This window comes from Ovis canadensis, chromosome 12 (genome assembly GCF_042477335.2).
Source record: "Ovis canadensis isolate MfBH-ARS-UI-01 breed Bighorn chromosome 12, ARS-UI_OviCan_v2, whole genome shotgun sequence".
Lineage (NCBI taxonomy): Eukaryota > Metazoa > Chordata > Mammalia > Artiodactyla > Bovidae > Ovis > Ovis canadensis.
In genome coordinates, this window is record NC_091256.1 from 40,634,556 (window position 1) to 40,650,065 (window position 15,510).

At 37.1% G+C, this 15,510-nt stretch overlaps 1 protein-coding gene across 12 annotated transcripts in view; it reads right to left on the bottom strand.

The window, feature by feature from the left end:
* The window catches only part of CDC42BPA (CDC42 binding protein kinase alpha), a 304,528-nt gene that overhangs the window by 123,917 nt on the left and 165,101 nt on the right, over positions 1-15,510 (bottom strand). For all 12 annotated transcript variants that reach the window (XM_069545455.2, XM_069545451.2, XM_069545454.2 and 9 more), the window contains exons 9-11: positions 15,411-15,490; positions 12,163-12,329; positions 41-163 (exon numbers count right to left, since the gene is read on the bottom strand). In XM_069545455.2, the coding sequence (XP_069401556.1) occupies positions 41-163; positions 12,163-12,329; positions 15,411-15,490 (370 nt within the window). The remainder of the gene's footprint in view (positions 1-40; positions 164-12,162; positions 12,330-15,410; positions 15,491-15,510) is intronic.

The following is a 15,510-nucleotide window of genomic DNA, read 5'->3' on the forward strand; positions in this document are numbered from 1 at the left end:
ATCTACTAAACTGAATTAATAATGAATCATAGGTATTTACCTCTTACTTGTTTCCTTAGTTTTTCAATTTCTTCTTTTAAGCTTTTTATTTCTAAATCTTTGCTTGCTGTTAGTGGACCATCAGCAGTTGAATACTGCAGAGCCTGGACAGTCTGCGTTGACTCTTTAAAAAAAGAAAGAATGAGAAATATACTCACATTCTAAAATTGAAAAACTAATGCCAATATATTTCTTTCTAGGGAAATCCTTATTTAATTCAACCAATCAAAGCATCTACCTACTGACAAAAAAAGCATGTAAACAGATTAAAATTAAGTCACAAAACTCCTCTAGAGTTATAATGTCACTAGAATTATAACTATCTACCTTCTAATATGTGTGGTCTTCAGTTTTAAATACTGTTGGTACACTCTGCCAGTGAGTCGACTATTCAGTTCCCTTTCATCCTGGCACAAACTGTCATCAACATGTATGTCAGATGACATATGAAAACCTGAATCTGGGGTATGAAGAGAGGTTTAAAGATGTTAATGCGAAATATGTAGAAGAGCTGGCCTTCCAAACGTCAAGGCCCACCTACAGATGACTTGGCTCATCAGCTTAGCTAAAATAGGGATAATTATTTTAACTTGTTGTTCTCATTGAAAGATAAAAAGTACTAGAGAAGCATTAAATCTAGTGGGGCATATTTCCAGACACCATCAAAACAGGTAGGAAAAAAGCAATGGTCCTAAAATAGTTCTTCTGTCAGCTTATGGAAAGATCCCAAATATAAATTCCTACCTCACCATAATTTTTTGTTAGCACAAATCAGTACTGATTGCTTTAGATTACTAATCTTATGCATACATTGTTTAATGTAATCTATTACTTATATACATATATCACTTATTTATATATATTTAAAACTCCAAGGGACTGTGACCTTCAGAAGATGGAGATTTTCTAATTTATACTCATCATTGGTATAGAGAACAGTATCATATTCACATGATGGTGGTCAATATTTGTTAATTTGAATTAAAGGTGTAAGATATACCATATTGTGTATTCAATCATGACCTTTCACATCCAGTATTTATTACACATTTCTTTTTCTTTGGGTTCAAAAACATGTTAAAAATTGGTACATTCTGTAATTATTATTTTTAAAAAACATCTTTTCTTTATTTTAAGACCTCTAAGTTGAGAGTAGAAAATGGGGAGGGATAAAAATATCCACTGGACGTTAGTCGCTTTTTTCCTTCTCCAACCCCCACACTGCAGGGTATGGAGGTGCAGGAGGTATCCTTGTTCCTCTTTGCCACCTCTGTCCTTCCTATAAATCCCAGATCTTCTAAAATGCCCATTACCTGTTTATCATAGTTACCCACTGTCCTTCTTTTCATTACAACTCTTTTTATTATTATCTTTGGTGACTTTAACAACAAAAGAGACAACCTATCCAGCTGGCTTCACAGGCACACAAATCTGCTATGCAACCACTGTTAGGGCTGTTTACCCAGCAGCTATTCCTCTCTCTGGGTGTTTTAATTAGTGGTCAGGATTTTGAAACAACTATTATTAATATGTTAAAGAAAACAAATGAAAAAGTAAACAATGGGGAATTTCAGTGGAGAACTGAAAACTGTAAGAATAAAGCAAATGGATATTCCTGAACTAAAAGAGACTATCTGAAATTAAGACTCATTGAATGGATTTCATATCAGAACAGATATAGCAGATGACAAGACAAATGAACCTAAAGGCAAGTCAGTAGGGGATTAAGCACAAAAAACCTAAGAATGGGAGAAATAAGACTTAGAATAAAAGGAATAAGGGACACAGTCTAAGATATATGTAACTGGAGTCCCAGAAGGAGAGGAGACTGTGAATGGGGCAAAAGAAATATTCAGAGATTATGAACAGAATTTTCTAAAATTGATGAAAGATATCTATCAAGTATTCAGAAGCTCAGTGAATCCCAAACACGATTTGCATTAATACAAAGAAACTTTACCAGGTAGATCATAGCCATCCTGCTTGAAATTGAAGGAGAAATACTTAAAAACAGCTGGAGTATATTTAAGAAACCAAGGCTAACAGCTGACTTTTCAAATATACTGGAAATCAGAAAACAATGCCATGAAATCTGTAGAGCATTGAAAGAAAAAAACCTTCCATGCTAGAATTCTAAACCAGCAAATATTCTTCAAAAATGAAGGTAAAATAGAGGCATCTCAGACAAACAACATCTGAGTGATTTAGTCACAACACATGTAATCATAAGAAACACTAAAGGAAATTTTTCAGACTTAAAAAAAAAAGGTTCTGGATGGATACATGGATCACTGGGAGAAAATAAAGAATACAAAAAGAGTAAATATGTGGGTAAATAAAAAGATATTTTAAAAATAAATCAGTAGTAAATATTTAAAGCAAGAATAAAATAAAAGTATTGAAAGGTTTGCAACACAGAAACAGGTAAACTATAAAACAATGACATAAAGGGCTGTTAGAAGGGTCTGATACTGTTTGTGAAGTGGTAAAATAAAACTTATTTAAAAGACATGTAAAGATCTAATGGAAAAAAATGGGGTTGAATATTGACTGAATATTCAATAGTCAAATAGACAGTAAATACATGAACAGATACTCAACTTATCTTGTAGATATTACCTATAAGGAAAATACAAATTTAAAGATATTACCTACAAGGAAAATACAAATTTAAAATCATAGCAAAACTCCAATATACAGATATCAGAATGGTTAAAATTTTGAAAAGCTGACAATATCTAGTTCTGATGGGAATATACAGTAAGTGAAACTCATTCATTATTAGTGAAACTATTGATGCAATTAATCACTTTTGAAAACTCTTTGCAATACTTTCTAAAGCCGAAAATACACTATCCCATGATCCAGAAATCCTACTGCTAGGCAGATATCCAAGAGAAATAAGTACATATGACCATCAAAAGAAATACATAACAACATTCACAGAAACCATGTTTGTAACAGTCAGTATCTGGAAATAACTCAAATGTTCAACAACAGCTTGGATGAAATGGTCTGAATATCTGTGTCCCCCCAAAAAATTCCTACGTTAAAATCCTACTCAAAGATGATGTAATAAGGAGGTGGGGCTTTGGGAGGTGTTTAAGTTATAGTTACAAGAGTGGAGCCCTCAAAAATGGGATTAGTGCCTTATAAAAAAGAACTCAGGGCTCCCTAGCCATTTCCCTCAGGTGAGGACAGAGCAAGCAGGCACTGGCTATAAACCCTCCCTTGGCCATGCTGGCACTTTGATCTTGGACTTCAGCCTCCAGACCTCGGAGAAATAAATTTCTGGTGTTTATAAGCCATCCAATCTGTTTTATTTTTTAATAAAAGCCAGAAAAATCCAGACATTGGATAATTTTAGTATTTATGTACAATGTAATACTATACTAAGCAGCAGTTTTAAAAAAGGACAAACTACTGATTTACATATAACATGGAAATCTGTGTTATCAAAAAATAGACACAAATGACAATATACTGTATGAACATGCATACTGTATGAATATAGATACTGTGTGGCTTCAAGAAAAGGTAAAATTAATGCTGAAAAATTCTGAATACTGTTTACTTCAGAGTTGTAAGTTAGAAACTGGGAAGAGAGCATGATGGAACTTTACACTATGCAAGAAATGTTCTATATACTGACTGGGGTGGAGGTTACATAAAGGTACACTAATATAAACATTTATAGGGAGTACACCTTAGGATACTTGTCCACTTTATGGATATCACCGTTTAAAAGTCAAAACTGAGTGACATCAGTATCAGGTCCCTGAGTCATTCCTTTTTCCGCCCCACTTCAATGTACAATTAATTGGATATCCACAACTGAACAAAAGTGCTTCTGCACTGCACTCACATCTGAGAGTGGGTCGACTGGACCTTGGAGGAGGCTGCAGATCCAAGGTACTGGCAGCAGTGACCTCTCTAGCAGAGGAGGTAGAAAGTGAAAGTGATGAGCGAGTGCAAAGTGGGCTGTGATGAGTGAGAGCAAAGTGGGCTGTGATGAGGCTACAGCTGGAGGATTTCTGAAGGGGAGGGTACGAAAGGAAAGAAGGCAAGCAAAGAGAAATGAAGGAATGCATTTCTTGCTGTCTGTCCACAAATCTCTGAGTTCTTCCACAAAAAGGTCCAGGTACCAAGCATACACTTCCTAGACTCTGCCAACAGCTTTTACCATGCACACACTCCAAACTAGTGGTGAGTCAGCTCCGGGAAGAGAAACCCAAAATTTGTGCTATAGCGCCACCTTTTGGAAAGCAAAAGAAAGGCTTCTGATTGTCACTGGTGAAGGAAAGTGAAAGTCACTTAGTCCTGGCCGACTCTTTGCGACCCCATTGGAGCCACATGCAGCCATAGCGTCCCCTTTTGGAGAAGGCAATGGCACCCCACTCCAGTACTCTTGCCTGGAAAATCCCATGGACGGAGGAGCCTGGTAGGCTGCAGTCCATGAGGTCGCAAAGAGTTGGACATGACTGAGCGACTTCACTTTCACTTTTCACTTTCATGCATTGGAGAAGGAAATGGCAACCCACTCCAGGTTTCTTGCCTGGAGACTCCCAGGGATGGGGAGCCCGCTGGGCTGCTGTCTATGGGGTCGAACAGAGTTGGACACGACTGAAGCGACTTAGCAGCAGCAGGACCGTATAGTCCATGGAATTCTCCAGGCTAGAATACTGGAGTAGGCAGCCTTTCCTTTAACCTTACCTAAATAAGAAAGGTGTTTGCTACTTCAATGTTATGGCAGAGACACATTTCATGGAACACTATGAAAACCCACGTAATACAGTATCCAAAAAGGAAAATGACAATTTTCTAGGCAACCGTCTCAAAGATACAGAATACTGCAATCTAACTGATAAAGAATTCAAGACAACTATGAAGAAATTCAACAAGCGACAAGAAAACACAGAAAGGCGACTCAATGAAGTCAGGAATAAAATTAATGAATAGAAAGAGCACTTATTAGAGAGACTGATATCACAAAAAAGAACAAAACAAGAACTCTGGAGCTGAAGAACTCAGTAAGTGAGAGGAACACTGCGTGAGAAAGTACTGGCAGCAGAACAGGTCAGAGGGAAGAAAGAATAAGCCATACAGAGGACAGGAATGGAGAGACGATCTGGGCGTAAGGGGAGTGAGAACTAGGACAAGAGTTATCAGACTGCATTTAAAAAGTAAAAATAAGAATAATGGGTATTCCAGAAGGAGAAGAGATGGAGACGGGGCAGAGAGTTTATGTGATGAAATAATAGCTGAGAACTTCCCAAATCTGGAGAAAGAACTGGACATCCAATTCTATGAAGCTAATAGAACACCTTGCTGTCCCAATGAAAAAAGACCTTTTCCAACACATTATAATGAAAACTGTCAAAAGTCAATACTAAAGAAAGAATTTTAAAGGCAGCAGGGGAAAAAAGAAAGTATCCTACAAAAGGATCTCCATTAGGTAATAAGCTGATTTCTCAGCAGAAACTCTACAGGAGAGAGCACAATAACATACTCAAAGTATTGAAAGATAAAAGCTCCTAGTCAAGAATACTGTACCTGGAAAAGTTATTCTTCAGATATGAAAGAGAAATAAAGGTTTTCCTAGACAAATAAAAGCTGAGAGTTCACCACCACTAGAAATGCTGAAAGGAGTCCTTCAAGCCGAAACAAAAAAGATGAAAGTACGCAAGACTCTGATCAAGGTAACAAATACAGTCAGAATTAGAAAACTGTAACTGTATTTTAGAATAGTATGTTAAACAATCAATTATAGCATAAATGTTAAAGGAAAAGAGCCTTAAAACTTACTATAGCTACTATCATTTGGTAGCAAATTCACAGCATAAAAAGTGATCATTTGTGACATCAAAAATATAAGAGATGTAAACTGATGAAACCTCTATAGGTGAGTGAAGATGGGTTGCTATCAGCAGAAAAAGGACTAGTTTATCAATTAGTTATTTTATGTAAATGTCATGGTAAAGACAAAGCAAAAATTTAGAGGAGAGACATCACATAAAAAAGGGAACAATGAGCAAATCACCATTGTAAATCATCAACTTACAAAGGTAGACAAGAAAAGAAGAAGAAAAAACCCAATGGAGATACAAAATAACCAGAAAGCAAAAGATCAATGGTAGTAATAAGTCCTTACATACCAATAATCACCCTAAATGGATTGAATGGATTGAATTTACCAAATGAATGGCACAAAGTGGATGACTGGAAAAAAAAGTCAAGTTCCAACTATATGCTGCCTACAAGAGACTCATTTCAGCTCTATCAACAAAAATAAGCTCCAAGTGAAGGGATGGAAGATAATATTTCAGAAAGCAAAACAAAATGAGTGTAGCTATACTTAAATCAGACAAAATATACTTCAGCCACAAAGGGTAACAAAGAGACAAAGAAGGTCATTATAATGATAAAGGGGTCAATACATCAAGAAGATATAACAACTGTAAATATACAGGCTCCAAACAGCAGAGCACCAAAATATATTAAATACTAACAAACCCTAGGAGAGAAACAGACAACAGAATAATAGTAGGGGACTTCAGTATGCCACTCTCAGCAATGATAAATTGTACAAACAGAAAATCAACAAGGAAATGTTGGAAATGAACCATCTTAGAAAAATAGATTTAACAAACATGTACAGAACATTGCATATAACAGCAGCAGAATATACATTCTTCTCAAGTGCACACAGAACATTCTCCAGAACAGATCATATGACAGGACAAAAAACATATCTTTACAAAAATAAAAAGACTGCAATCACACCAATTATCTTTGCTGGTCACAATGGTATGAAAATAGAAATTGATAAAAAGAGGAAAGTGAGAAGATCTACAAACATGTGGAAACTAAGCAACATACTTCTGAACAACCAATGGGTGAAAGAAGAAATCAAGAGAAAAAAAACCTCAAAACTAATGAAATTGGAAATACGACATTATCAAATTTGTGGGATGCAGCAAAGCAGTTCTGAGAGGAAAGTTTATTGCAAAAAAAATGCATATATTAAAAAATTAGAAATATCTCAAATAACCTAACTTTACATCTCAAGGAATTAAATAAGAATAAATTAAGCCCTTGGATGGCATCACTGACTTGATGGACATGAGTCTCAACAATCTCCAGGAGTTGGTGATGGACAGAAAAGCCTGGCCTGCTGCAGTCCACGGGGTCACAAAGAGTCAGACACGACTGAACTGAATGGAAAGTTAGCAGAAGGAAGGAAATATAAAGTTCAGGGCTGAAATGAATGAAATAGACCAGACAAACTACAGGAAGGATCAATCAAATTAAAAGCTGGTTGTTTGAAAAGACAAACAAAAGTGACAAAGCTTTCGTCTAGACTAAGAAAGGAGAGAGAAGATTTAAATAGAATTAGAAATGAAAAAGGAGACATTACACGGGATGCTATAGGAATACAGAGGCTCATAAGAGGCTACTATGGATAACTGTATGCAAAGAAATTACATAACCTAGAAGAAATGAACAGATTTCTAGAAACAAAACTGACCAAGACTGAATCATGAAAAACTAGAAAATCTGAACAGACCAATAATGAGTAAAGAGATTGAATCAATAATCAGAAACCTCCCAGAAAGAAAATCTCAGGACCAGATGGCTTCCTTGATGAATTTTACCAGTCATTTTAAGAAGAATTAACATCAATCCTCCTCTTTTCCAAAATATTGAGGAGGAGGGAACACCTCCAAACTCATTCTACGAAGCCAGCATTACCTTGACACCAAAACCAGACAAGGAGACCACAAGAAAGGCACAGTTGTCCCTTGAGCAACACCACTTTGTACTGCACAGGCCCATTTATATCCAAATTTTTTCAGTAAATATGTACTACATGATCCCCAGTTGGTTGAATTTGCAGATGCAGAACCATGGTTACAGAGGAACAACTGTAAAGTTATACACAGATTTTTGACTGCACCGGGCTTGTGCCACACACCCCTGTGTTGTTCAAGGGCCAACTATATTAACCAATATCTCTGAAGAATATAGATGTAAAGTTTTTCGGTAAAATATTAGCAAATCAAATTCAAGAACACATTAAAAGGATTATACACCATGATCAAATGAGATTTTTCCCTGGCATGCAAGAATGGCTCAACACACACCAAACAATAAATGTAATGCATCACATCAATAAATTGAAATATAAAAATCACATGACCACTTCAATAGATGCAGGAAAAGCATCTTAAAAAATACAACATCCTTTCATGATGAAAACCCTTAAAAGGTTGGGTATAGAAGGAACACAACAACACAGTAAAGGCCATATACAACAAACCCACAGATAACTTTATACTCAATGGAGAAAAACTGAAAGATTTTCCTCTGAGATCCAGAACAAGAAAAGGATAGCCATTCTCATTATTCTTATTCAATATATAGTACTAAAATTCCTAGCTATAACAATTAAGCAAGAAAAAATATATAAAAGGCACTGAAATTATAAAGAAGTAAAATTGTCAGTATTTGTCAATGTGATTTTATAGGTATAAATCTCAAAGAGACAACCGAAAAAAAAAACTGTTGGAACTACTCAACTATTTTGGTAAAGTGTAGGATACAAAATTAACATATAGGAATTAGCTGCATTCCTTTACACTAATAATGAATATTTGAAAAAGAAATAAAGAAAACTATTCCATTCATAATAGCATCAAAAGCAAGAAAATACTCAGGAATAAACTTAACCAAGGATGTGAAAGATATGTACAATAAAAATGACAAGACTTTGCTAAAAGAAACTGAAGAAGATACAAACAGAAAGACATCCCAGGTTCATGGGTCAGAAGAATTAACACTGGTAAAATATACATACTACCAAACCCATCTACAGAATCAATACAACTTGTATCAAAATACCAAAGGCATTCTTCATAAAATAGAAGAAACAATCCTAAATGCTTGTGGAATCACGAAAAACACTGAATATTGAAAGCAATTTTGAGAAAAAAGAACAAACCTGGAAGTATCCCGATTTCAAACTATATTACAAAGCCATAATGTTAAAAATAGTAGTGTACTGGCACAAAACAGACGTAGACACCAATGGAGGAGACAGCCCAGAGTTAAATCCCAGTACATACAGTCAACTGATGCTTGACAAGGGAGTCAAGAACCTAAGGCGGAAAAGACAGTCTCTTCAACAAATGGTGCTGGGAAAACCAGAGAAACACATGCAGAACACTGAAAATGGACTTCTAACTCATACTCCTCACAAAAATTAACTCAAAATGTTTCAAAGACTTCTGTAAGATCCAATACCATATGTTTCACAGATGAAAATGTAGTGAAAAAAAAAAAGCTCCTTAACACTGGCCTTGGCAATGATTTTTTTGGATATGTCGTCAAGAATACAACAAAAGAAAAAAATCAGTAGACTACATCGAACTCAAGAGTGTCTGTATAGCAAAAAAAGAAAAAAAATACAGAATGGCAGAAAAATTTTGCAACTGTACATTGGATAAAGTGTTAATATCCAAAATATATATATAGAACTCATACAACTTTATAACAAAGCAAGCAAGCTGACTTCTAAAAGGGCAGAAAAACTAAACAGACATTTCTGCAAAGAGAACATTATAAATGAGCGACAAGGCACATGAAAAGATGCTTAACATCACTGATCATCTGAGAAATGCAAATCAAAACCACAGAGAGATATCACCTCACACCTGTTAAAATATCTAAGAAGAGACAACATGTGTAGGTAAGGATGTGGTAAAAAGGGAACCCTTATAGACTCTGGAAACCTATATGGAGGGTCCTCAGAAATTCAAAAATAAATGTACCTTAAAGATACAGCAATTCCACTTCTGGGTATACACATAAAGAAAACGAAAAAAGATGTTTGAAAGGTCTGAGTTCAGGACAAATCAGCAAATGAGACTGGAAACAGTTGGTTTATTAAGAAAAAGAAAACCAGGAGATAAAGTGCTCCAAAAGCCAAGAAAAAGTGCTATCAGGAGAGGGATATGATCAACTGGGTCATATTCTAATAGGCTAGAAGATGAAGACCGGGAAATAATCATTGGATTTTGCAACACAGTCAAGAGAAATGAACTAAGGAAAAAAAGTAGGATTGCTGGGCAGCATCAAGGTCTTAGTAAATTTGAGATTAGTTTTCAGGAATTTCAAGTGGGATTAGCTGGCATGTTGTGTGTTTTCAGTAAGCAACTTTTAGCCACATAGTTAAATGCAAAGTATTTAAACATGGTTGGGGTTCTGCCAAAGGAGTGTGACTAACAGAAAGAGGAGCAATAGATTTAAGAGTGTATCTAAGGGTATAATTAAGATTTACCAAGAATGAGACCTGAGGGTATAAGGGGAATAGGGAAAGGGTGATAGAATTATAGGTAACGGTGGAATTGAAGGACAACACATAAGACACCAGAGAGAGTTAACTAGAAAATTATGAGCAGGAATATACAGAAGGTTTGCTTGAAATTGAGATTAATAAAGAATTTTAGACACTGTAATCTAATATATGTCTTACTACCACCAGAAGGAGTGGTAGAGATAGGGTGGAGAACAAGCTCACTGAAAGTGAAGAACCAACAAAGAAGTCAGAATATTAAAAGGTTCACTAACACGCACTTTAAAATCACCAAATATTACAACAGGAGTCACACTGTAGAGAATGACAGTTCGCTAGAAGCTAGAATATTTAAGGACTGAGGAAATATGGTAGGGAGTCTTATATAAAGTGTTATGCAGATCACACCACCCTTATGGCAGAAAGTGAAGAGGAACTAAAAAGCCTCTTGATGAAAGTGAAAGAGGAGAGTGAAAAAGTTGGCCTAAAGCTCAACATTCAGAAAACGAAGATCATGGCATCTGGTCCCATCACTTCATGGGAAATAGATGGGGAAACAGTGGAAACAGGGTCAGACTTTATTTTTGGGGGCTCCAAAATCACTGCAGATGGTGACTGCAGCCATGAAATTAAAAGACGCTTACTCTCTGGAAGAAAAGTTATGACCAACCTAGACAGCATATTCAAAAGCAGAGACATTACTTTGCCAACAAAGGTCTGTCTAGTCAAGGCTACGGTTTTTCCTGTGGTCACGTATGGATGTGAGAGTTGGACTGTGAAGAAGGTTGAGCGCCGAAGAATTGATGCTTTTGAACTGTGGTGTTGGAGAAGACTCTTGAGAGTCCCTTGGACTGCAAGGAGATCCAACCAGTCCATTCTAAAGGAGATCAGCCCTGGGATTTCTTTGGAAGGACTGATGCTAAAGCTGAAACTCCAGTACTTTGGCCATCTCATGCGAAGAGTTGACTCATTGGAAAAGACTTTGATGCTGGGAGGGATTGGGAGCAGGAGGAGAAGGGGACGACAGAGGATGAGATGGCTGGATGGCATCACTGACTCGATGGACGTGAGTCTGAGTGAACTCCGGGAGTTGGTGATGGACAGGGAGGCCTGGTGTGCTGCGATTCATGGGGTTGCAAAAAGTCGAACACGACTGAGCGACTGAACTGAACTGAACTGATAGGATGAGATGGGCTCCATTTTCATTAGTAGTATTGAATACTACTTTCCACTCCCCAGAGGTATTTATTCCCACAGATTCATATACATAAATATGTACTTGTGGGAAACAAATGCTATTTTGTTGTTTACTGTTAGTTTTGTGAGTTTATGTGAGTGGTATTAAACTGTAGGAGCTTCCCTGGTGGCTCAGACGGTAAAGAATCTGCGTGCAATGCAGAAGACCTGGGTTCGATCCCTGGGTTGGGAAGATCCCCTAGAGGAGGGCATGGCAACCCACTCCAGTATTCTTGTCTGGACTTGTCAAATCTACTCTTGTCAAATCCCCCATGGGGATTTGTCCATCCCCATGGACAAAGCAGCCTGGTGGGCTACAGCCCATAGAGTTGCAAAGAGTTGGACATGACTGAGCAACTAAGCACAGCAACACAGCATTATACTATATTTATACTGTATTCTGCATAAATTTCATTTTTCCATTTAATAAAAAAAAGTTCTTTTCAAGATAAAACAATCACTTACAATAAACAGCTTCTACACTGTGAGTCCAACACAAAAAAGGGAAAACATTATCTTTAAAATATATTTACCTTGAAGCTTTCTACTAAGTTCAAGTTTTTCCTGCTCAAGGCGCTTAATTCTTCTTTCATAAGCTTCAGTTGCTAAGTTGTTATCTAGAGTCCTCTGCACATTAACATCGAGATCCAATGGCGTGGGACCAGCTGTAACTCTTAAACAGCTCCGATCAGAAAGAACACTGGGAGAAAAAAAAAAAGGGAAAATATGGGTTTACATTGAAATAATAAGTCTGAAGAGAAAAGATAACCTTTTGAAACTGTTCATTTAAAACATGGATCTGAACATCTATTTAAACTAGCCATCTGGAGTGATTACAAAATACTTTTTTTTTTTTTTTTTTCCCAAAATCACCATAAACAACCTTTTGGAAGCAGGGGCTGTGCCACATGGCTTTCAGTATCTTAGTTTCCCAACCAGGGATCAAACCCAGGCTACTTGCACTGGAAGCACCAAGTCCTAAGTTCAGCAGAGAATTCCTTAGAAGCATTTTTGAAAATAAAAACTTAACTAGTCCTAATTATCTTGAATTTATTCTAGTAACGATAAATTATAAAATGAAGCTTGCTGAAGGGTTACTGGTAGCTTAAAACAATGTGACCACCTAAGTGAAACAGCAATCAAAAGCACCAACCACGGTCTTCTGTGGAATTATAAATAGCTTTCATAAGCTACTTATATTAAATGCTTCATAAGCAAAGATACACTGCCCAACACAAGGAATATAGCCAATATTTTATAATTACTATAAATGGAGTATAACTTTAACTAGTGTGAATTAGTATACTGTATATCTGTAACTTGTGTATCAACTATATACTTTGATTAAAAATGTTTAAGTGAAATGCTTTAACTCAATACAATTTAATTAAAAACATTTGAAGTGTTGGACACTCAGCAGTGAACAGAACAGACAAAATGTGCCTATATAGAGGCTTTTATTCCAGTGGCAGAGACAAACAAACAAGGAAAATACTCAGTACATGGTAGTGTTAATAGGCTAGGAAGAAAACAAAAAACAGGAAAGGAAGGCAACTTCATTTTCCCTTTCTGCCTTTTGAAATGAAGTATTGAGGGGGAGTAAATTAAAGTGTAGATAAAGTGGTCAGGAAAGTCATCACTCAGAAAGTAACCTTGAAAAAGTCCAGAAAAAATAAGTGGCCCTGTCAAGGTAATATGAGAGGAAAGACATTCCCAGCAAATGGAACAGAAGTACAAACACACCATCAGGTGTACTTCAATAAAATAAACTTAATACAAGAAAAAAAGAAGTGCAAAAGTCCTGAGGTAAGAGTTCTCTGGCATGTTCAGAGGCCAGAAAGGAGACCTGGGGGGCTGCAAAGTGAGCAAGGACAAGAGCAGTAGGAAGCAAAATGAGAAAGGTAAAGTGAGCCTTGTTGGATCTCAGAAGAACTTTGTCTGGCGTTAAGATATGAAGCCACTGGAGGTAGGGGCAGTGAGGATTGGTCCTGCACAGGTGACTGACATACTATGACTTATCATTTAGCAGAATCAATCAGATAGGTTCAGAGAAATTTAAGAAATGACATTATGAACATCTGAAGTAGGTGAGTAAGAGAGATTTTAAGTAGAAGAGAGGCTTCAGCTGGAAATATACATTTTAGAAGTCATCAGCAAATACCACCTAGGGGAGCATCAGAGAGCATAAATGGAAAAGATTCAAAGACAAAGCCACAAGCCACAGGAAATTAGGAGGGATGTGGAGAATGAGTGGGAGTGGCCAGAAAGACAAGGAGAAATGAGGCAAGTGTCCTGGAAAGTGTTGTAATGGGAAGGAGCTGTGGCAAGGAGATGAGACTAGGCAAATAAGGATGACTAGGACCAAAGAAATGACCATCAAACTTAGCGCCAGGGAGGCCAGCGGTGACATCGATAAAAATCAGTTTGTGTCAAGTGACGGGAGCACAAACTTGACTGGAATGGTACCAAGAAAGAAGAGGATGAGAAAAATGGACAAAGCCAGGGCAACAGTTGGAAGTAATTTTGCTGTATTGAAGAGCATAAAAATGGTTGGTAGCAGGTAAAGAAAGCTGGATTAAGAGAGTTTTTCTATTTTGCTTTAAGATGAAAGAAAAACCTACATTTTGTAAGCTGATGGAAATGATCTGCTATGCAAATTACACACAGGGGAAATTTTATGATGTAACAGCAACGCACTAGAGTAGGCAAGAAGGAACAGAAGGGATGGGCACTGGGTAGGGAGCTCACATGGCCATACACATGAAGAAGAGCGTGTGGGTCTAGAGGTATGTATGATGCGGCCTGCGGAAGCCGTCTGCTGATCGCTCCGATCTCTCTGTGAAAGGGGAAGGAAGGTATTCAGGTAAGAGTAAGAACGACAGAGGTTTCAGAGGCAAAGTATAAAGCAGGAAATAGTTACCTAGGAGAGTGAAGAGTGAATACGCTAGGGTAATGCAGCATATTTGCCAGGCAGCAATAAGGGGCACTTGGGATTAGTAATCATGAACTTAAAGTGAGAGCAGTAAGACACTCAGATATTTTCCTCTAGACAATCTGAACTGCACTGGTACAGGCAGAAAACTGAGCTGTAATAGGAATGGCAGCTTAGCAAGACCAACGTTGTAGAATGAGATGGTCAGGAACTGAGAAGCTCCCAAGGAGTGACTGTAACCATTCTCAGTGAAAGTCAAGGAATGGTAAGGAGGAAACAGGGCTTCCCTTGTGGCTTCAGCTGGTAAAGAATCCGCCTGCAACACAGGAGATCTGTGTTCGATCCCTGGGTTGGGAAGACACCCTGAAGAAGGCAAATGCTATCCTCTCCAGTATTCTGGCCTGAAGAATGCCATGGACTGTATAGTCCATGGGGTCACAAAGAGTTGGACATGACTGAGCGACTTTCACTTTCACAAGAAGGAAACAGAAGATAGAAGGAGAATGAGGGTTAGTGGAAAGAGGGCTAAGATCGATAGGTTGAAAGACTGATGTTTGGAACCTAGAAAATGTTTCTTCGATAGCCTAAGACTTCTAATTCCTGTTCCATTGCTAACAGATTCTGAGCTCTCTCTGTGTTCTATTTTTTCTCCCCCCAAAATGAGTTAAGATTCTTATATTAATATGTTTTATTCACTTCATAATGTCTAACTTTTCCTAGAAGCAGCTTCAAGCTATTAAAAAAATTTTTTTTACTTACAAGGTTCTCTTATGCATTATAGTTTTAAAACCTCAATTCATTTTTAATTTGCTTTAAATTATCCAAATCACATTAACTTTTCAAACTTACCAGCTACTAGTATATGTAAAACCAACAAATGGCAGATGGTGACCAGAAAAGGCAGTGTGTGTTGGTGGGGGCATCGTTTCCTAAAGGAGGAAGAAACATC